The 24,104-nt window shown below is 35.7% G+C and overlaps 1 protein-coding gene across 19 annotated transcripts in view; it reads right to left on the reverse strand.

Moving 5' to 3' along the window:
* Nucleotides 1-3,486: 3,486 nt before the first annotated feature.
* ppp1r12a (protein phosphatase 1, regulatory subunit 12A) overlaps nucleotides 3,487-24,104 on the reverse strand; it is a 92,437-nt gene continuing 71,819 nt past the window's right edge. For 12 of the 19 annotated variants that reach the window (XM_052120454.1, XM_052120452.1, XM_052120446.1 and 9 more), the window contains 12 exons: nucleotides 22,946-23,036; nucleotides 22,325-22,504; nucleotides 22,044-22,212; nucleotides 20,812-20,939; nucleotides 19,888-19,953; nucleotides 16,402-16,418; nucleotides 14,428-14,548; nucleotides 14,233-14,337; nucleotides 13,905-13,958; nucleotides 12,681-12,731; nucleotides 9,434-9,632; nucleotides 3,487-4,738 (listed from right to left, as the gene is read on the reverse strand). In XM_052120454.1, the coding sequence (XP_051976414.1) occupies nucleotides 9,498-9,632; nucleotides 12,681-12,731; nucleotides 13,905-13,958; nucleotides 14,233-14,337; nucleotides 14,428-14,548; nucleotides 16,402-16,418; nucleotides 19,888-19,953; nucleotides 20,812-20,939; nucleotides 22,044-22,212; nucleotides 22,325-22,504; nucleotides 22,946-23,036 (1,117 nt within the window). In that variant the 3' untranslated portion in view covers nucleotides 3,487-4,738; nucleotides 9,434-9,497. Of the gene's footprint in view, nucleotides 4,739-9,433; nucleotides 9,633-12,680; nucleotides 12,732-13,568; nucleotides 13,606-13,904; nucleotides 13,959-14,232; nucleotides 14,338-14,427; nucleotides 14,549-16,401; nucleotides 16,419-19,887; nucleotides 19,954-20,811; nucleotides 20,940-22,043; nucleotides 22,213-22,324; nucleotides 22,505-22,945; nucleotides 23,037-24,104 lie in introns of all 19 variants that reach the window. The other 7 variants (XM_052120457.1, XM_052120448.1, XM_052120443.1 and 4 more) reach the window with 4 other exon arrangements.

Here is a 24,104-nt window from a genome sequence, read left to right on the forward strand (position 1 = left end):
GGAAATGATGTAAATGCAAAATTTGCATAATGATTTGTGATGGGGTTTTTTTTTTCTCCATCTTTTGGACATATCCCAAATGAAAAACTGGTTTACTAGCTTACTTTTTTTTTCTTTTAAAGAATAGTATGTGAAACAGTTTAAACATTTGAAGCAGTAGGATGCTACTCGTTGTCACATGACCTCATTACTTCGCAAATTCAATTATTTGTGAAGTTATTTGGGTTATTTGGAGTTTTGAATCCAATTTTGGGTAAAAATATGTTAACATTCAGCAGTCCTATAAAATAATGAGATAAAAAAAAATCAATCAATCTTGGTTTATATTTATTGTGGTTAATTGATAAAGTTGGAAATGGAAGGTTATTTTCAGTGCAGTGTGCTTCATGTGCTCTGCTGAATAATGCATAGTAAATGTATTTTGGTAAACATGCATTCTGTGCACAGTATTCATACTATACAGTACTGTAAACTGCAGAAATAAGAGTAAAGGCAAATGGTAGTATGCTATTTTGAACATAACCTCTGACAGCACTAACACTTTCCTTATGATAAGATGGAACAAATAACACAAACTAAAGGGTGAGTCATGCAGATTATCCATTATTATTTTTTCATTCTTCCATTCTTGTAAATTCAATCAAGCAACAAAAAAATGTACTTTCCTCTTCTTGTGATGTCAAATACTACTTTCTTGAGCACTTGGATATGTACAAAATGCGATGTGACGCATGCACAGCTGCAATGTGACCCAAGTTGGCCTCCTGGAGAAAATCACTAAAATAATTGAATCCTTTTGTTTCTATAATGATCTTGGAATTGCATCCCCCCTCTGAACTGGGAAACAATATTTTCACATTAGTTTTGGTCAAGAATCTGATTAGACTAGTGAGAGTTGAGCTAGAACTGAAGGAATGTGGGGGTCTCCGAAAGACTCCAAGAGGGAAATGGAAAAATACAAGTGCTATTGCATGACTTTGTGCAATTACTGCCCGTACCACCACTTATCCCCAAAGCATTATTTGAGCTGTTCATGCTTAAATGTCACAATGAGAACATGAAACATTCTCTGCCAAGCACATTTATCAATGTAGTCTTACAAGAAGTCTGGAAATGGCTTTGCTATTGTTGTGCAGTATTGAAATGCTAAAACATTAGTTTGAGATGTGGATAAATGCTTTAGCATGGAGTGGCTGGGCACTTCAGAGGTACACAAAACATACTAGTAGACCTCACATACGGAAATGCAAGATGTATGTAAGACCAGGAAATAATTTTTTTTTTTTTTTTTTAACATTAGGCAACAATTTTCCTGCATTTCCTGTTAACAAAAGCATGCAAGGTTGAGAGCTGATAAGAGCAGAGCATCTGGTGGACTCTGTCGTGCGCCATCTAGTGGCACTAATGCCACTGTCAACCTGGCTTCAGTAGTTTGAGATTTCCTTTTACAATTCTACTGTAGATGACCAAAGCATATTTTATGTTTTATCAGATATAAATATTTTATTTGTCGTCTGGAGTATAGATAGTATAAATAGATCCTGTACACATACACACACGTTTATCACATGCCTTTCATTATAATTCATATATACACACTTAATATATGTACAGAAGATCAAAAATAAAGAGAAATTTGAAATGTATTATATTAATAATAACAATAATAATGAAAAAAAAAAATAAGACTTTAAGTCTAAGGTCCATGATCAATTAAACATTACTTAAATAATCAAACGATAATTAAAAGCCACTCGCAGACCTGAAAAGTCAAAGGTATGTGCGGAAGACCAAATAGTTTACTAAATTTGAATATGTGCCTGTTGAAAGTTGTGACCGAAACTTCACAATACATTCTTGATCGTGTATAGCAAGCTAAGGTAATGTGCAGGACTGTTTTGCTTTTTCTCTTAAATATATATTTACAAAATACAGCTTTAATTTTTTCACGTGCTTTTGTTTAATTTGTGCATTTTATAATAAATAAAACATTTCGACTACGGTCTTGTTTCTTTGAGCTAAGTTACTAGAAATTGGTGTACATTGATTCAGAATATATAATCATAATCAAATAAAGGAATAAGAAATGTATCAAATATTAATAATAAATATATACAGTATAAAAGGTACGTATGTGCATATATACAGTGTATGCAGAAACATGTTTATATACACAAATCAGCCACAACATTAAAACCACTTGGATAATATTGTGATGCATATATTTTGAGATGTGGGTTGGCACGGTTTTGGTGGCACGAGGGGGACCTACACAATATTATGAAGGTGGTTTTAATGTTGTGGCTGATCAGTGTGTGCATATGTATACACACACACACACACACAGTATATATACACAGTACTGCACAAAAGGCACATAAGATGCTTCACAAAAGCATATGTCTTAAGATGTCTTTTTATATCTTCAGCTTTAGTGTCTATAGGAAATATAAATGTTAGACTCACAAACATTACTTTTGTAAATAGAAAAGATTAGAACAGAAGAACAGGGAGCCCTGCAACAGATGTCATGGCCCCCACAAACACCCCACTGAACATTGTGTCTGTCTAGGAATACATAAAGAGACAGAAGCAATTAAGAAATCCTAACTAGATCGAAGAACTGTGGTGAATTCTACAAGACGCTTGAAACATCTTATCAACAACCAAAAAAGAGTATCTAGGAAATTGGTGCTGTTTTGAAGACAAAGATGGTCACACCGAATATTGATTTAGCTTTATTACGTTTACTGGACTTTGTATAATGTTAACTGATAAATGAAAACTATTAATGTCATTATTTTTGAAGACATCCTCACTATGCACACGTATTTTCACAAGTGCCTCATGCATGCGTGCATACACCCCTACCTAAGACTTTTCAGGTCTGTGAGGGGCTTTGAATTATCATTTGCATATTTATTTTCTGTATTCTTCAGGTTCAAAAAATACGTTTATTTTTCCTATGACATTTAACACCTTGAAAACCCGAAAACAGTTTCTTGACTTCTCATATTTAAATACACCAAGTTCAAAAAACAAATAGGACACAACAGGCAAAGAGATTTTTACAATGTACAAGTTTATTTTAATTAACTCTCAGTGGTTGGTAGTCACAGCACAGCTTGCACGGATGAAGCCACACATCTATTTTACAAGATGATGGGAAATTTTAAAAAAGAAAACAAAAATATTAAAAACCTAAACCAAAGAGGTGACAGCGGACAGTCCAACTACAGCGACATCATTTTTTCCCCCCACTACAGTATTTAAAGTAAAAGGCCACTGAAATGCATAAAACATGTTTCCGATGCATGGACTTCATCTTACATGGTGGCAAAAAAAGTTTGCTAAACCGGACAGCAAGACTCCTGACATGGCATCGACAGTGCATGTAGACATTGTAAAAAGGACTGGGTTAGCGATACCTAGGCTTCTCTTTTTAGTGACAACACCTTGGCTAATACTACAGCTTAAAAAGGGGTGACAGCACTCTTCCAAAGATAATATGAGTGAAATGTAGTGAAGCAGTTATATTACTATCATCATCTCACAATTACCGTGAACACTTTTAAAACTGAAAAGAATGCACTGAACACGTGCAGCATCTTCCCTTCCAAGAGGGCAGCTCTATTGTTATTCAATGACTTTTTAGACTATAAAAGAAGAAGAAAATAGTTAAAACACACTTTGTTGTCCTCTGAAGTTGGTATATTTCAAAAGTAACAGACAGGGAACCATAAATGCATGCCATGTGCCGTCTCAAACAATACATACAGGTATATACACAACTTCACTCAGTACCTGCTAAAACAACGTGAGGAGTACAAGATATAAACCAACGACTACACTACAAACCTAAAGAAAGGAAGAAAAGGAGGAGGGCAAGAGGAAGGAAATCAGGGTGAGCCATGGAGGTGGTCAGGAAGTGAACATTTAATAGTGATGGACTCATTCTTAAAGCATTTTTTGAAGAAATAAATGCATATATTGCACATAAAAGTGAAAGCTTCGATTCCACAAGGTCCACCTGTTTGATAAAGCCAGTGGTCCTTCGACTCGCTTGGATCGAGATGCCGAGCGAGATGAAAGTGTGTAAAGTGTGTGCGCGTGCACGGGAGGAGGGTAAACGAGGTGTGCGCCAACATTGAATGCTGGGAAGTCTTCTGCTGAGAGACAGTGCCTCCGACTGGGAGGCTGGACTTCGAGCACAACGGGGAAGTTGGACAGGAAGAAGGAAATGGAGGGTGAGAGCTGCACATTGCATAACACATGAAGAGAGATTTGAGAGCAGAGCAACAACGGAAAGGAAAAAAAAAAGTGTGGCACAAATAAAATCAGGTGTTCCGTGACAGCCAAGAGAAATTGATGCAAGTGACGTATGTACAACTAAGGCTTATTGGTTAAATAGTTTTTTGAGGCTTTCCCCGCCCGCAAAGGTTCAATGCCATTCTCTCGTCTAGCGCTTTTCCTTAGTTCTGTAAACTCAGTGGTTCTGTTTGGGCCGCAGTCACGGGAATCGATGAAGCAGAGAAGCATGGGAAAGCGAGGGACTGAGAAACAGAAGTGGTGACGGAGACTTCTTGTCGCTGTTGTCTTAATATCTAGATGTGCAATACCATTACTGCCATAGAATGGGGGAGGGTCTTTTCTATTTGGAAAGCTTGCTAATGACTCGGATCAGCGCTCCGTTTTCGTCCTTTAGTCTCTGGTTGTCTGCTTTCAAGTCTGGTAGCGTCTGAAAGAGAAAACAGGAGAGAGATGGGTTAGATTAACTGGACAAAGGACAAGTGTTGTGTCATTAACCCAGCTCTGGACATTGACGTTTGTTAATGGCCACCTCCCCATGTTCTTTAATCAGCACTTCCTATCCAACGCAAGCCCCTTTTCCACCGACAGGGTGATGATGCACAATCTGGAATCATTCCACGCAATTGACCCTTCGCTAAGCCCCGCCTTAAAAGCACTATTGACCAGGCATGCAACTGTTGCCCTGCAGCCAATACTCTGACACGCGTTTGCTATTTTCCAATGACAGCTTATGGAGGGTAATGTGTGTTTTGAGCAGGATTTTATCAAAATAATCCAAAAAAGTAAAACACGTTGTTGCCAGGTCATTTGTAATAGTGACACGAGTTACCCAGAAAGGATACACGCAGTGTCTTTCTTTTTTTTTTATAATAATCTTTAAATAAATCTGGAGAAAATGTAGGGATTAATCTGCACTTTAAAAAAAAATGCCAGTACTTTTAACAGAAAAAAAAATTAAAAGTGCAACAGAAAAAAATTATTAAACATATAGTGCACAATCAATGTATATAGACTGATTTAACTATCAACATTTTTAAGTGCCCAGATATGTGCTTTTTTTTTTTTTTTTTTTTTAAGAAGAATCTAAATAATTTTTGTGGTAATCAACATATGCCACAAATGATTGATCTTAGCTTTGTAGTGAACCCGGAATATATAAATCAAAGAATTCATAATATAAACGGGTAGTGAATTGTAAATTATACAGGCACCAAAATGGCATCCTGTAAGACCTGAAACATGGTCACTATATTTCTTTTTTACTGTGAATTTCTGGCAACCATGGCTGCCGGTATTTTTTAAATTTATTTTTGTTTTACAATGTGGGCCATAAATTTTGCTCTGCAATGGCCCCTACAACCTGCTGGTCTAGACTATAAAACAAAATCGGTTAGCATGCTAATCGGTTAGCATGCTAACTAACGCTTTTGTGTGTTGACACTTAACGTGGCATGTCTCTTTACCATTGAAAAGACATTTCAACTAGCGGTGCAGAGCGTAAAGCTCTGGAATACCACCTCAAAGGTTAGTTGTTAGTTGTACGAATCCCACAAAATATTGTACTTCTGCACCTGTTAGCCTCCATGTTGAACTTAAAGCAATGTAGCCTGAATTTCAAATCTACAAAATTCCTTCTTGAATTCAAAACTTTGCTGTAACAACATTTCTGATGGCGCATTTGGCAAGACAATGGGCAACGGCACCAAAGGTTGGGTGGCTAGTTTCCCTGGCTAGTGACATCAAATCTATTAAGGATTTTTCATTGTTTATGTTTCATTTGAGGCACGTAGCAGCAAGTAAAGAGGATATCCACGAGCAGAATTGCATATTCTACTTAATAAATTCTTCTTCTTCATAAATGATGTGCGCGAAAGTGTCTGTAGTTCGACTCTCCACACGTTATTTGCAAAGATTTACAAATAATATGCGTGTGAATTGATTGCTACCAATGTTATTTGTTTTAACTTCTGATTGCTTCAATTAAAGGGAGCTTGTAAGACGAAGCAGCAAATAACTTTGTATGTTCAAGTGTTCTCAAGACTGATGCGGCATGTTTATTTGCGGGTAGGTTATGCAGTCTCGTAGTCAGTTGCGACATCATGAACCATCACTATCAGTGGAAACGTGGGTCGCTTCTGAAATAGGTTCACAGATCCCCAGGCCAAGCATCAAGCATTTCGGTGCAAAAGGGGCCACAGACCCACACACGCACAAAACTAGCAGGCACACTGCAGTTCAATTGCAAACTGTAGTCATGCAACTCTCCACCGCAGTTCTCAGATAGAGGAGAAGGATAAGGACTGCTCAGGCCAGGCGATCATCTATCTCTGTGCACAGAGTCCCTTTGTGTGACTTCCACTGGATGGAATAAAGGGGCTAGAAAACAAGATAGGCCCAGAGTTGTCTGTATGATCTGCTCTGAGTGGCACCTGTTACCCAACCCAATTCAGTCTTAAGGTTACAGTATTCAAGTGAAGCACTGCTGCTAAGATTTTGTGAAGGAATTCAACCAATAAAGAAAATGTATTCAACCATATGTTGCTCCAAACTCGTATGATTTTCTGTTTTATTCTGCAAAACACAAAACGTGTAAAAGTAGCTTTTTTCTGGACAACAAAGGTGGCTAGAAACAGATGCTGTAAATTTCCAAAAAGGACAAAAATAAATAATAACTTAAAAAATAAAAACCCATAAAAGTAGTACATGACTTGTGCACTACATACAAAGTCTTCTAAAGCCATACAATTATTTTGCACGAGGAACAGACAAAAATTGTAATTGTTATTCACTGATAATCTTCTAAACGGCAGTAGCTCTCCAATCTCATTTGTCCATGTAAAATAACATTTACTGCTTAAGATGCATCATGCAGGTTTGACATTAATGATAACAAAAAGGCACGATTCATGTCATAACAAATCATAATGCGATATGAATCTACAGAAGTGTGAATGAGAGTTGAGAGCTACAGTGGAGGGGGAAGTTTTTCATTGAACAGCTGCTGAAATTTGTATCTGTTCCTCATCCAAAGTTATCATATGGCCTTAGAAGACATAAATAGCAGAAGTTATATATTTTACTTTAAACATTCACTGAAAACAGTCAATAAAAAAGTGTGCTAAAATAAGTCCAAAACAACAGATTTTAGAAGGAACAGAACCAAAAGTGCACTTTGTAAAGAAATGTTGCATTTCAGGCCTGTCAGCAAACAGATGACATCCAAAACAATTGTGAGAAAAACAGTTTTTATTTCTATTCAGTATATATTAGGGCTGCAACTAATGGTTTAGATAATCGACAAATCTAACGATTATTTGAATATTCGGTTGATTATTGCAATGATTATTCATTAGCTCTTAACCGATTATTCAGCTTGTGCCTCGACTTAAAAGGTTGTAATAAACATGCTTCCTTTTTTGGGGGGGAAGATTTTCTCCCCTTTTCTTCCAAATATGGCATGCCCAATTCCCAATGCACTCTAGGTCCTCGTGGTGGTGTAGTGACTCGCCTCAATCCGGGTGGCAGACAATGAATCTCAGTTGCCTCCATGTCAATCATGAGACCATCAATCCACACGTATTATCACATGGCTTGTTGAGCACATAACCTCGGACACCTAGCGCATGTGGAGGTTCACGCTATTCTCCGCAGCATCCATGCACAACTCGCCATGTTTAAGTTAAATTAAATTAAGTTTAATTCAGTAAAAAAGAAAAATTCACCAAAAAAAAATCCTATTGTTATCAAGTGTTTTTGTCTTGTTTTGCATTTAAAAAATATCTAAAAATCTTTAAAACAAGAAAAATTTACTTGAAAAGCAGCATATAAGATATTTAGATTTGCTTTAAGAGAATATATGTTAAATATAAGTGTACTTTTTACCTTGGTTAAACTTCTGCGAGTCCAGTATATTATATTTGAAAACAAGCCAAAACAAAAACAAATAAAAATGTATTTTGTTGCAGTGTATAATGGAGTGAAGACTACCTTCACGTTCACTTCCCGTGACTCATAGAAGAGGCAGAACACAGAGAAATGGCAGTTTCAAAGTTCATACTACTTTACATGATCTGCTTCCGTATTATTTGAACTTTAATAATGAATGCATTAAAGATATGTCATGCAAGTTTTGCGTCAGTGGAACGGCAGCTCCGGCTCTGCTTTATTACACAACGAGAGTGCTTCTGTATTTACGTTGGAAGTTTGGAGTGCATCTGGACTGTGATCTGTGTTTTCTCTCCTCAGTCATGTATCAGACCTGCAGTGCTGCTCTCGCGCATCATCAATAGTTTCATATCTGATCTCATGTTACGTTAAATGAGATCAAACAACTGTTCGACAACGGAAATATTTGTCGACACATTTTTATTGTCGATGTTGCTGATAACGTCGATTAATCTTTCAGCCCTAGCATATATTTACACAAGAGAAGCTCTAAATGTAATTAATCTGTTGCCAGCGACAATCTTAAAATTAAACGGCATGAATTTCCAGAAGCAATGCAATTCAGATTATCCTCAGGCAGAACATACATGGCAATTCAGCTCCAGAATAAAATTAATTCTCAACTGGAATTGGGGGAAGAAAAGCGGGCATCTCCAAAGAAACCGGAAAAAAGCAACAACAGGAAAAAAATTAAAAAGCCAAGCACCTCATGCAGGATGCCAGGACACCCAAAAACGGCAATTCACAGCAACACATTTAAAACCGTTTTTTTAACAAACTCAAACAGTGCAATTTATTGCTAAGAAATGGTTTATAAATAGCATAAACTGTGCAATGGATATGAGATACATTTTAAAATACAAATTTGAATGCAAATTAAATTAATTTGTTAAAATTAAAGTAAATATAACAGTCATTTTTTACAACATTTTGCAAAAATTTATATTCTTGTTATTCGTATAATTGTCAGTAGTAAAAACTACTTGTCATTTTATTTACATATTAAAACATAGGGTATTTTATAGCCATATCTTAGCAATAATTGTATTGTGTAAAAAAAGAAAAGAAAACCTGAACAAACCAAAAAAAATAAAAAAGGCCCAAAAACCTCCCTTTAAGAAAAGCATGGAGCATTAAGTGAGGCAGAGCAACAGCTCAGACATAGGCTGGCACCTGCCTTTATATGGGCGTGGGCAGAGCTGAATGGAGCATGAGGGGTGCAAGGGGAGGTGGGGGCAGGTCTACAGGTCTGTGGCGGGCAGGTGGCTGCAGCCCTGCGACAGTTTGGAGAGCACGCGGGCCAGCGCCCTGTTCTCTGCCTGCAAACGCTCGTTATACTGACGCAGAGATTGTACCTGCTTTACCTGAGGAAGATTCTATAGTAGAGAGAGACAACACACAGATAAAGTGAGGGAAGAGAAAGAAAGAGCAAGATAAAAAAAAAGAGCAAGCAAGAAAGAAATAAAAATTAAATAAGGAGATATGAGCAATATTAGGTAAATAAAATAGAAATGGAGGAATGTAGAAAAGCGTAAATGACAGATTGTAGACCGTGATAAAATGAAGATTGATAACATATGGGACTACAAAATCGCCCAAGAAAAAAATGGGAACAAAAATTAAGACCAAAAAAAGGGCCATCAATTAATGATAATTTATATATATATATATATATATATATATATATATATATATATATATATATATATATATATATATATATATATATATATATATATATATTATATATATTTTTTTTTTTTTTTTGGGTCAGTCAAAAAAAAAAAAAACAACGTGGTGGCTATTAATCAAATTAAATTGCAATTAATGGACAGCTATATTTGCTGTGAAAGGCCCACAATCAAAGGACGAAATATACTTCTGTGCCGAACCTAGGCGTAGCCTATGCAGTAGCTTGACGTGCACCTCTTCAAAAAATATAACTGAAAAAAATACCTTGAATTCAGAAACTGCAATGCTTTGTTAGCATTTGGTTGTGTACAGAACGATGCAGACACACCAGCGCAGAACTGTAAACGCAAACCAACGTGTTGGAGACTACGCCGTAGGTTCGATGCAGAACTATAAATCAGCCTTAAAGTATGTAATATATCATAATTTAAAAATACTGTATAATAAATAGATCATTTACATTGTGGAAGATGATAACAGCATTGATTGTAATGCTTCAATCGCTCACAGGATTCATCCAGTCAGTGCCATTTGAAATATTTGTCGTTGTACACGTGCGTTAGACGAACACTCTTGGGGCATCTCACTTTGGTTGCAACACGCCATTAACACCCATTTTAAGGTGGCGGTGTCAAGTTAAAAGTAGATTGAAACTTTGAAAGTGTACATTGTGCCCTGTCCAGCAGTCTTTCAATGCAAAATCACGTCATCTTAGGACAGCTCCTTATTCATTTAGTGCTGCCTGTTCTTAGTTTGACGAGGCGCACTGCCTATATACAGTGCTGACTGCCCCCTGCTGACTGCAAAAACACCAAGGCTTCATACGAAATTAATGTACAAATCATAAATTATTAATTGTTCTAATTGATTTTATCTTTCATATAATAAATTGCAATTAACTAACATGTTAAACTGACAGCCCTAAAAAAAATACAAATAAATCATATATATATTAATTACTGGGACGATATCAATCAGACAATAATGAACTCTGAAATGCTCACTCACACTCACACGTCATGAGCTAAAATGAAAATAATTCTGCTAAATGCACAAATCTTCATTTAGTAGCAACTACTCTTAAGCCACCAAACATGTACATCAAAGTACATTATGCAAGTACATAACACCCCAAAAAAGCCAACTCGTCTTCAGATACTCGAGTAAAAAGAGATTTCAAACAGCTTGCACAAACACGGCATATGCTTGTTGAAGCTTTGTCAAACTCGTTTTTGAATCAGACGTAATGATGACAGGCACTTTATAAAAGCTGAATATGAAAGGGAGTGTCAGACTTTTCTTGTGGTTATTATGGTCTATTTATAGTCAGAGCAGCAGGACTATAGCAACACTATAATAAATACATATATAGCATATATATATATATATATATATATATATATATATATATATATATATATATATATATATATATATATATATATATATATATATATATATATATATATATATATATATATATATATATATATATATATATATATATAGATATAGTGTGTAAAGCATCAGTTTATATTTAAGTCAGTATTTAAAAATTGTTGTTCCAACATTGTTAATACATTGAGTATACACACATAGTACATTATTCATTTACATAATAATAACAATAAAGTATTTTTCATCCTAAGTAAGCAACTTAACCATACAAAACTAATATTTCATTTGATGCAAACAGGTGGTAAAGAAGTGTTTATGAGAACATTAAAAAGCCATAAACACATCATTAATAGACATTATTTATACATTTAAATATGCAATGAATTAGACACATACTAATGCTTAATAAATGTTTATAACAGTTTTACAAAAACTTAATAATGCTTAATAAAGTTTGTAATAAAGCATTGATCAATTGCTAAGTATTTCCATAACCAAATTTAAAGTGAGATTTATATAATAATAATTAAGCATTTATTAATGATCAATTACTTTGAAAGGTTGAGATGGATATGTAACAGACAACATAGTGAGTTGTTTAGCAAGAATGAAAAAAGCATGATCAAACTGCTTATATATGAACTTATTAAACACTTATACATGGTTTGCTACAGTAAATATAGAAGAGTAACATACAATTGGTAACACTAAGGTAAAATTTGTTAACGTGAATAACAATGAGCAATCATTTTACACCACTTATTATTGGTTAATGTTAACTGCAAAATGTACTTTATAAGTATTATAAGAAATGTTATAAGTTATATGTGCTAAAATTAGTTAATACATTGAGCTAATAAAGAACAATAACATTTTCAAAAATGAACATTAACTAAGATTAATAAATACTATATAAAATATAATTCATTGTTAATTAATGATAACTACTGCATTAATTAATGATAACTCCTGCATTAACTGATGTTAACAATATATGGAATGGAACCTTATTAATAAGTGCTACCATACAATTTATGGCCTATTAATGTTTTACGAATGCTTTACAAATACTTTATACAGTGCGGTTATTATAAAGTGTTACAGAGGAAAAGATGTAATAATGATAGAAGGCAGACTATGAATCAAGTACAAGTAGAAACCTTTTTTTATTCTTGTCTAATACAAAGACCTTTGATGTTTGAATAAAACGTGGCAAAGTTGGAATGTCAAGACAATTGTTCTCAATTATATATCGATTTTTATGAGGAAAAGGTGAAGTATGCACACAACACAACACAAACACACTTTTGAAATCATTGACAATCAAAAATTACCTTCAGTTCCTCCTCCATCTCAGAGATCTTCCTTTCTAGAGCTCTTCTTTCCTGCAGACACACAGAGACACAAGTTAACACACATAACCAGAAAAAACACACATTAAGAAGTGCACGATCCACTGCAAACAAAGAAAGATGCACGCATAGAATGTGGATGCATCAAGGGAATGGATGTCAAAACGTGAAGTAAAACACAAACTGCTTAGTGCCGCATGTAAAAGCTAGAAACCTAGTCAGGTTTATTCATGCACGTACTAAATCGGAGTCAATTATGATAATCACGACTGTATATAGGTCAAATAGATGCGCTATATGAATAATTAATCGCATCCAATTGGTCGGTATTAATGAGATGATGAATAAATGATGAGAAAACTAGAATGGGGGTGGAGTACTGAAAGGGTGGAGTTTATAAAGAAATGATCATCATGTTAACACTTGTAATGTTTACGTCATGTGGTTATAATTGTGAAACAATGTGATTTATAATGTTTATAGACTGGCCCCATTCAATTCCATTGCAAGTGCTTTAATGTGACCATAATTGAAGCTTTTTATTTTTTATAAAACAAGGGGCGTGTCAAAATTATTTTATCAATGTTACGCCACAAATGCTGTCGATTAAGCTTAACTTGTATTGAACCCAGAACATTCCTTTAGCAGATGACAGCACACAAAGATGATTCAAACACATGCATTATACAATACTTGAAAGATAAATGACACAATTTGCATTAGTGTTGCATTAGTGACTCAAACGCAAATCGTGAAAGAGGGCTGCTGTGATTGACTGATGGAGTTGTTCCATCCCGCTGGGGCTGTGACAGCCATGTGATTCAGCCAATAGCAGAGCTGTAAGCACTTTAAACTCAGGTTAGACGTTACCCATAGCACTCAGGTGGGACTGAGACCTGCCTGCAACCTTTAGACATAAACCAGTGGGCAACAGTTACCAACCACTAGACCGATGCAGGCCTGCATCAGTGTCATTCCACATTTGCATTGGGATCCTTAAGACTCGTTTTTTTTTTTAACCCCATCTAAACATAGCTAAAATCTTGGCATTTGAGCTGAGATGTGCTAATGTTTGACTTGATCCATAAAGCATTCTTTTATGGATACACATGCTCATCCATTGACAAAGACTGATATTGATGATTTGATACATTATAAAAATTACCAATTGTTTCATGGGACACAAAATTAAGGTAATGGTATTACTTTTACCCTTTTCTCCAACTCCAGCTGCGATCGGTCAGCAAAGCGCTCCTGCCTCTGTAATTCAAACACAACAACTGATGAGATCTCTACAAAACAACAGCAGTAAGGCCCGTTAGGTTTCTGATCAGGGTTCCTACATCTTTTAAATATAGAATATGCATGACTTTTACAGTCAATTGTGATTACTGTGAAAATAATTTTTGGTGAGATTTTTTTTTTTACTGAATGTTTTTTTTGTTATGCCTTTCATGCCAGAAATGTGGACTTGGTGTGAACGAGCCTTCACGCCTGTCAAAAGCTTTTTCTGGAAAGGGACCCTCTGTCTCACCTGTGTGGCCTTCTCCAGCTGCAGCTTCAGGTCGGACAGCTCCAATTCTGTATCACGTAACTGGGCTTTCAGCTTTTCGTTTTCAGCCAAGATCTGCTCGTAAAGCTGCAAGTGGAGAGAAAGTGTTGAGTAAACACTGAACTGTAAGGTAACTATTATTTATCAGGGTGTAATCATATAAGGCTGTGTTTGTACCTTTTTATAATCAGTGGCGTCGTCTCTGTTGAGGCGCGAGTACGGCCGACGGCTCTTCCCAATACCGCTTATACCGAATGACACGTCGCGGTCGGAAGCGCTAGTAGACACAGGGTCATACCTGAGGAAAAAAAGACGGTCACTTAAAGGGTCCAACAGTCTTCTAAAATCTCATATAACTAGGGCTGCCGATTAAACGCGTTAATTCAGTGCGATTAATTAAATAAAAAATAAAGAAGCAAAAACGCAATTAAGAATACCCCGGACCATAATAGGGAATGTTCACCTTCATGTTTTTACGAGTGTCGGTCAGCGGGGGGCAGTAAACGCATCCTACATCGGACAGATTGACGAGTTCAACTGCAAAATAGATTTCTGTGGACTGTACGCCAATCTTTCAATGACAGGCATGTGTTCAATAAAATAAACAATATATTTCCTTCTTTAACCACTTTTTGAATTGCCAAATCGATGCTTTACTCGTCTGCCACAATAATAATTATTTATTTTTTTTACACATTAATTATATTGAAAATTATTTAAATATAATTACCGGTATATTTAAATTATTTTATCATTTATTTAATAATTTTTATTCAGGGGGTATTTGTGAGCAAATAATGATATATGTGATTAATTGCGTTTAATTCGATGAATTAATCTGCACATCATGAAATGAACTTGAATAAAAGTTTTAAATCGGTTAACAGCCCTAATTATAACGGGTCACCGTATGAGCAAAAAAAGTCTAAATAGGCATCAAGTCAACATGAAACAACTTTCAAAACCTATTTTACTTCTGTAATGTGACGTTTCTAAGTGACTCAATGCATTCAATAATTATATTATTATTTGCCACGCATGTAACTTCTACTACATTAACATTAGCTTTTGCTAACCCTTTAGACATTTAATCAGGAGCAGGATATATATATAATACTTTTCACTCATTAAAATGCTAATTCCTGACAGCATTAATTACATTTGCACTAGAACCATTTTTTAATTCTTGATATAAAAGATTATAATATAAATAATTGCAATACAAATCGCAGAAATACGTGATATCAGAAGTGGAATTTCATTTAGTAAAACAACAACAAAAAAAAAACAGTTATTCTTGATATTTTGCAAGAATGCAAAAGAGCATTTTCACTAGTAGAATTAATCAAAACACAATTACTGATATCTATAATTAATTTTGTACTAGTTATATATAATATATATATATAAGCTATTTGCTACTTGTAAAAATTATAATTTTTTATATCAATAATTACATCAGGAATGTGCATTTTAACTAGTAACAATTGAACAACTAGTAAAAATGCTAATTTCTGATAGCAAGAATTACATTTTCACTAGTGGCAATGTTAATTTCAGATCTATAATGTGATTTTAATAAGTGAGAAAGCCTTTTAAGATATCTTTAATTACTCTATAGATTTATTACTATATTTCCAGATGCTTGAAATATAAAATTTAACATGTTGAAATACACTGGGGAAAAATAACTATCAAAAATGGTAATTTTTACTAGTTAGTGCATTGCTGATATGAAATTGTAATTTCATCTAGTAAAAAATGAATTATGGATATCTGAAATGTGTTTGAATTGGAGTGAATAAAAGAACTGAAAAATTCTACTAGTGAAAATGAATTACAAAGATGATTTTTACTCGTTGAAATTCTATTTTTGAAATAAATTAGTATTTCGGCGAGTAATGGACATTTTATTTTTTTATAAAGAATTCACTTTTTTAATAGTGAAAACAATTATAGATATCAAGAGAATTTGAACTTGTCTATATTGAATTGTTGATATCTATAATTTATATTCTGCAAATGATTAAATGTCAATTCAGCTTGCCATACATTGTCTTGTGGAATAACACTACAACAATAAGCTAAAAGACTCCTACAGTGAGGTATAAACTATTTAACAGCAAAAAAGTGAGTTTGTTAGGAACATACCTGGATAGTCTATCGCTCTGTGAATTTGGAGAGACAGAGAGAGAGAGAGAGAGAGAGAGAGAGAGAGAATTACACCATCTGTACTTGTAATCAATCACATGCTCAATGCATTTACTGTCTCAGTTTTGCTGCTGTCTAGACTACCAGAGCATCTAGGATGCAGATTATCAATTAGTCCAGGATGGATAGCAACGCTATCATTCCAAACTCTGATGTCCTGCTTAATTCTGCTTTATAATGAGAGTCTGTGCAGGTCAGCAATCTGTCATATCCAGTTGTACAGTAAAGGATGTGTTTAAAGACATCTGGGCTCCTTTTTATTTCCCCCCCTCAACAAAAAGAATCATGTCTCAAAAACCAAGATTCAACCTTGTCACATTTAATCAAGAAGGTGCTGTGAAAAAAGAAGTAAAAGGACGCAGGGTTTTCTTCCTTTCCTCTTTCCTTGTTCTTTGAGGCTTCTAAGTTTGTACGCCAATATTTAATTCTGAACATAGCCACAATGAAGCCTCAGTGCCAAGATAAGGGCTCTAGCTCCGGGGCTGGGCTGTTCGACTGTACGGCCCACCGCTTGTAGCCGATTGCCCTGAGGCATCCAGCAGCACTTAGCTTTGTGTCAGAAATTCCAACGTTCCTTTTCAAAGTAGCTCAGCTCACTGAGAGGAAATGTGTGCTATTTATCTAACAAAAACAGCAGCTGTCTTATAAAAAAACAAAGTGTCCATTAGATTTTGCATTCATATTGCAGCCTGCTAAATGCATTTGCAAATACCCAATCAGGTATTTTAATATCCCAAATGAAGTTTAGATCCATGGGCCCATATCTGAGCTGAAAACTGCTTTTGGAAAAGCATTACAATAGTTAAACTAAGATAACGTGAGATGTCAGCTGATTTCTCTTCCTCTGCATACAAGCAAGGATAAAGGGCACTTCCTGTTCTTCTTCCACTGACCCAACACAGCAACAAAGCTTTGTTTTCCTCTTTTGCTTTCTCGATCCTCCTTAAATTTTCCTTCCACTCATTATGTGTGATCTCGTTCCAGCATAATGTTAGGACAGGATATCCAGGATATTATCTTATCCTCACTGTGACTCAAAGTACCACCCCATAAAGAAAACTGCAGAGCGAATTTCCACAACAACAGACAATCAGAACATGTTATGATGTGAAAGGATTATTTCACCCAAAAATGAAAAGTCTCTCATAATATCCTCGCCCTCATGCCATCCCAGATGTGTATGACTTTTTCATGTTCAGAGCACAAATTAAGATGTTTAGCTCTGTAGGTCCATAGAATGCAAGTAAATAGTGACCAGAACATTGAAGCTTCAAAAAAGCACAAAAAGCCAGCATAAAAGGCATCCATACAACTCCAGTGGTTTAATCCATGTCTACAGAAGCGATATGATGGGTGTGGGTGAGAAACAGATCAATATTTAAGAGCTTTTAATTGTAAATTCTCCTCTCTGCCCAGCAGGTGGTGAGATGCACGAAGCTTGTGAATCACCAAAAAGATTTATATTAAAGGGGTCATGACATGGGTTTTTTTATTGTATTATTATGTTCCCTTAGGTGCAATTATAGTATTAATATATTTTTTTTTAAGAAAAACTTTTAAAATCTAGTGATTTATGACCTTTTCCCACCCTGTTTCTCATCCTCTGATTCAAACAGTCTGTTTTGGGGGCGTTTTCCATTTAAGACTTCAGTGTTAACGCCCACTGTTATGATTGGCTAACGTCAGTGCCTATGTATCAATTATTGACGCCTCCAGCCAGAACAATATGCAAGTAAACTAAGTAAAAACACTGTGATTATTCATAATGAATGAAATTGCGCTTTAAAAAGTAGTTTAAAGTTTAAAATAGATTACTTACAGTTTGCGTCGTCGTTGTTCCCAGAATAGTCGGCACGGACTTATCTTTGAGCAACAGTTTTCTGGCAAAGCCAGCATCATATTGAGATTTGTTCTCAAAACAGTCATCCTTAAAATGTACAGAACAAATGCTTAAGTTAACACTGCCATGACTGGGACGTCCGCAAAAAATAAACTGCATCCATTTTTCCCTGACGTCTGGATCTTTCGGCAGCTTATTCAGAGGTTTTGTTTGACCACAGCCAGGAACAGCACATCTGTGTGGCATCGTAATTTTCCTGTGCACAAGTAGTCTCTGTCAGAGCTCGCTGTCCATCGACTGAACACTTGTGAGGCGACGGCGATACTGAAATGAGCGTAGTTGTCTTTGCGCTTAAAGCGTAGTTATCTTGTGCTGGAGGCGGTCATATGCAAACGCTGGTACGTCACTTCTAACCGTCACGTCACTTCTAACCATGAATCCAGAACCAGCTGTATTTTGAGCTTGATTAAATAAATGATTCGTTTAGAATGGGGAGGACGTCTTAAAATATTAAACTTGCAGGACGTTTTAATGATACAAAGACCTCTAATATACCAAAAGATCAAGGCAAATTTGGTTTCTCATGTCATGACCCCTTTAAAAAAAATATATATATTTTATTTGTTTTTTTACCTGTTACTCACCCACACCGATCATATTTCTTCTGAAGACATGGATTAAAACAATGGAGTCTTATGGATTACTTTTATGCAGCCTTTATGTGCTTTTTGGAGCTTCAGAGTTCTGGTCACCATTCACTTGCATTGTATATACCTACAGAGCTGAAATAGTCTTCTAAAAATCTTAATTTGTGTTCAGCAGAAGAAAGTCATATGCATCTGGGAAGGCATGAGGGCAAGGACTTGATGAGACAATCTTCACTTTGAGTGAACTATCCCTTTAAGTATTCTGTTAAATACAATACGTTTTTGGTCCAATCAGATTTCCCAGTGGGTGGAGCTTCAATGAACAACAACGCAGAGATAGAAACCAACCATCTGATAAAATGTACTGGCTCTTGTCACTTCACCCAGTTTACAGTATTTGGAAGAGATAACTTTAGTGAGTTATGTCTGGTTTGGACAGTGTCAAATTGAACTTTAGGTAGCCAACAACAGACCACCAATAAGGACAGTAAATAGGATTACATTAAGTAGACTGTGAACAGTTCTGTCTTACATTTTTAAGACGACTAAAACTGCAGGGACAATTCCAGGAAGCTGGAGTGAGAGGAGGGGCTGGCAGTAATGTGAGTGAATTGTGTGTCCAGCTCAACTTAAAAGAGAAAGTCAAACTGTTCTTTGACTATACAAGGTGAAAGACAGAGAGCTGTGAAAAGAAAGCACTTCTAACTCCTTAAAAATAAACCAAACACAATAAGCTGCTGATTTTTAAAAAGGAATTCAGTAGCACTACGCTTCCAGACAGCAAACCATAACTCTGAAGACAAACTAAGCTCTAATTTGCCAACATTTCAAAATAAGAATAATGGCATATTTACTTATTCCATGAACAAAGTCCTGATTAAGCAGCAGTCATTTGCATGTGTTTGCAGGTTATATAATTATGGGTGGGTTGACATTCACCTGCGTCTCTCCTTTAGTACTGCCTTCTTCTGAATCAGACAGCTGCTCCGGATCATTCTCGTCACTCTGTGACACACAAACACAGATGATCCAAATTACAATCTTGGCTATATCTATCCAGTTCTTAGCATTATTACAAAGTCCAACACATCCCAGATGTGTGACTTTCTTCTACAGAACACAAATGAAGATTTTTAGAAGAATATCTCAGCTCTGTAGTTCTATACAACACAAGTGAATGGTGACCAGAACTTTGAAGCTCCACAAAGCACATAAAAGCAGCATCAAATTAATCTCCAGTGGTTTAATCCATGTCTTCTGAAGCGATCCAATCGATTTTGAGTGAGAAGACCAAAAAGTAATAAATTTTTCACTGAATTTTTACATTAGCAGTCTTCTTGGCGATCATGATTTCAAGCTCAATTACACTTCCTAGTGCTTGACACATGCACAAAGTGCTAGATGGCGCTAGGAAGTGTAATCGAGCTTGAAATCATGATTGCCAAGATTACTGCTAATGTCAAGATTTATAGATTACCAGTGATTAGATCACTTCAGAAGATGCAGATTTAACCACTACTGTTTTATGGATTACTTTTAAGCTGACTTTATCTGCTTTTTGGAGCTTCAAAGTTTTGGTCACCATTCACTTGCATTGTGTGGACCTACAGAGCGGAGATATTCTTCTAAAAATCTTCATTTGTGTTCTGTAGAAGAAAGTCACACATCTGGGATGGCATGAGATTGAGTAAATGACAAGAACGTTTTTATTTTGGGGTGAACTATTCCTTTAATGTATGATTTAAATTGATGTCTTTTTACTTGGCAATTCTTTGGGGACAAAACAGTACACAGAAGTGTCCTAAACCTGACAAACCCTGCACTTTTGGGGATGTACAAATAAAAATGATTAAAAATGATTACATCCTGGTTCCAGAATGATACTCCAGTGGAACGTCTTTTCTCTCGTGGTCGTCTGCGGTCTCGTATGGAGCGAGGCTGAGACTTGTCATCTCCGTCCTTGTCCTCATCCTTTTCTTTTCTATCTGACTCTGTTTAGAAAACAGATACATGATGCTTTCAGAGTTCAATTGACATCTATCGCTTAACCTGAAATAGCTGGTAGAAATCTCTGGCACTGATATGGCTCCAGGCCATACTGTAGTTAACAGAACAAATAAACGAAATCTAAGAAACTGAATTAATAACCAAACCGATAACACTGCCGGATTTTATTGCTGAATGTTGGAATTAAGTTAGTGTTTCAAATAATCATACAAGCCATGCTGCAATTCTTCAGTGTATTTTCTCAAGAGATACTTCATTGATTTATATGGAAGGAAAAAGCTCAGTTCCTCATATTTACAAGGGACCAAATTATGCATTCAGGACAGTATGTGTATGACTTACTTTCTTCTGCATAACACAAATATTTTTAGAAGAATATTTGAACTCTGTAGGTCCTCGCAATTCAAGTGAATGGTGACCAAATCTTTGAAGCTCCAAAAAGCACATAACGGCTGTACAAATGTAATCCATAGGACTCCAGTGGTTTAACCCATGTCTTCTGAAGCAATCTAATCAGTTTTGAGTGAGAAACAGACCAAAATGTAACTCCACTGGCGATCATGATTTCAAGCTTGATTACAATTCCTAGTGCTTGACGCATGCAGAGCGCTAGATGGCGCTAGGAAGTGTAACCGAGCTTGAAATCATGATCGCCAGAAGACTGCTGATGTTAAGATTTATAGTGAAAGGGAGTTACATTTTCGTCTGTTCTCACCCGAAACCGATTGGACTGCTTCAGAAGATATTAATTTAACCACTGGTGTTACTTTTAAGCTGCCTTTATGTGCTTTTTGGAGCTTCAAAGTTTTGGTCACCATCCACTAGCATTGTATGAACCTACAGAGCTGAAATACTCGTCTAACAATGTGTATGTGTTCAGCAGAAGAAAGTAAGTCATACACATCTAGTAAATTCATTTTTTGGTGAGCTATTCCTTTAAGAATATGGCAAATCTACAGTGCAAAAGCAGCCTGAAGCTTGCCTGCTATGTCAATTCCTGTACCCCACAAACCCAGATCACTCACTTTCCTTTCTGTTCCACATCATTTGACCTTTTTAACTGTGGTATGCATGTTAGCATGTTGTACCTCTCTCAGTGTCACGTGTGGAGCGGATGTAGTTGGAGGTGAGGCCCGTCAGGCTGTTGGGGCGGTTCAGAGCGGAGGTGCTGTAGAGAGAGGAGGAGCTAATGGAGGAGGAGGGCAGGGTGGAGGAGGCCGTGGTGGTGGAGGTTAAGGAGGAAGTGCTACGGTATTTCTGGAGGGACAAGAAGAAATTTGTTCGGTCAGAATTTGCCACATGCAATATGAAAGAGACAAAAACTGTCATCCCTATGCTTCTGATGGTAGCTGTTATCTCATGGTTTCACCTCCTCAAAGCTGCGGTAGCGGGACCTGTAATCGTCGTCCTTGGTCTCTGTTTCTTTTTTCTCCTCCTGTTTTTCTTTGTCCTGTTTCTCCTTCTCTTCTTTCTCGTCTTCTCGAGGCCGCGTGGGACGAGCGCGACCGATGGTCTTCTCCGCCTCCTGGAGATCAGTCAAGGTCACGCCCTGAAAACGACAACATCACAGGGTCAAAATAGATGCTATGTTCAAAAGAGAGGATTCCAATTCCGAAGTAACTTACAAAATGTAGCAGTAACTAAAGTAGTTTCCAAAAAGCATTGCAATGAAACAGTGAATTGTTCTGTTTAGGTTTCACCACAAATTGAGACCTCACAACCGATGAGAAAGCATGACCTTGCTTCTAGAGCAGAAACGCTCAATTTCCTCTGTGTTGTAAATAGATAATACTCTGTAAATCCCTGCCCCATTACAGAGCTCAGACTACAATACATTTCAGACTGTGCCACTGCTGAAAACTGATGTGTGCTTAAAGAAAAAATAAAAAAAAGCAATCAAAGTCCCAACAAATACTTTCTTTACACCTCCACATTTTCTTTCCGTTATATGCAAGACTTCTAGCAGAGGTGTTTGGAGGAGATTACTTGCCTGTGTGGACCTCCTGGACTGCCGCGCCTGTCTGGATCTGGCTTTCCTCTGAGACTCGGACTCTTCGTCACGCACGGGGGTGAGGTATGATCTACAGACACAAACACACAAAACCCTCTCAATAAAATGTAGTCAGACCAGCAGCTGAAGCAACATGTGCATTTGTTGATGTTTTTGGGAACAGCTTTAGTAACTTTCTTGCCTTTTTACTACTCACTACTGATTAATTTGTTTAAAACGTATAAAACGCTAATATCTTAGCTTATATAAAACCTATATGTATTTTTAAATAAGTAAAAAAAAAAGAGAGAGATTTTTTTTGCAATATACACAAAAAGGTAATTACAAATAATTATGTTAAATAAATAAGTAAAATAATTAAGTTACTTAAAATAAATTTCCCGTTTTCTGTTCTTTATTAACACAAATATTTGTTAACATAATTAAATAAAATTAATTTCCTATTTACTGTTCTTTATTAACACAAATAATTGTTAATAAAATTAAATAAATAAAATTAATCTCCCACTTACTGTTCTTTATTGACACAAATCATTTTTATTAAAATTAAATAAAATGTATTTCCCACTTACTGTTCTTTATTAACACAAATAATTGTTAATAAAATAAATTAAATAAAATGTATTTTCCACTCAATTTTCTTTATTATTACAAATAACTTAACATTATTAATTTAATGAAATAAAAAATTCCACCTGCTGTACTTTATCAACACAAAAGGATAAAATGATATTAATCCTAATAAATTAAACATATTATTACATTTAAAATATGACAATGTAGCTCTACCACAAAATACAAATGATCTAATACAAAGTATTTGGTGTTTCGACAATACAGGAAGGAGCCGTTACTCAAAGACTAAAACTGGTTTTGTTAAAAAGGATAAAATCACCAAATCATCCAGAACAGTGTAAACAAACTAACTTTAAAAGAAAAGACCTTATAAGGAGACATTTGACGAATTACAATCCACCCATGGCAGGTGGCTCATTTCAAAGCAGCACTTGTTTAGATATTGCCAATGTGTCAATTTAGCTGGCTTTTTTGTTTGTTTTGTCAAAGCAGTTTACTATTACTACATGGAAAATCCCTCCTCAATAACCTGAGTTTATATTTTTTAATCAAAGCATCAACG

The sequence above is a fragment of the Xyrauchen texanus genome, chromosome 47 (genome assembly GCF_025860055.1).
Source record: "Xyrauchen texanus isolate HMW12.3.18 chromosome 47, RBS_HiC_50CHRs, whole genome shotgun sequence".
Lineage (NCBI taxonomy): Eukaryota > Metazoa > Chordata > Actinopteri > Cypriniformes > Catostomidae > Xyrauchen > Xyrauchen texanus.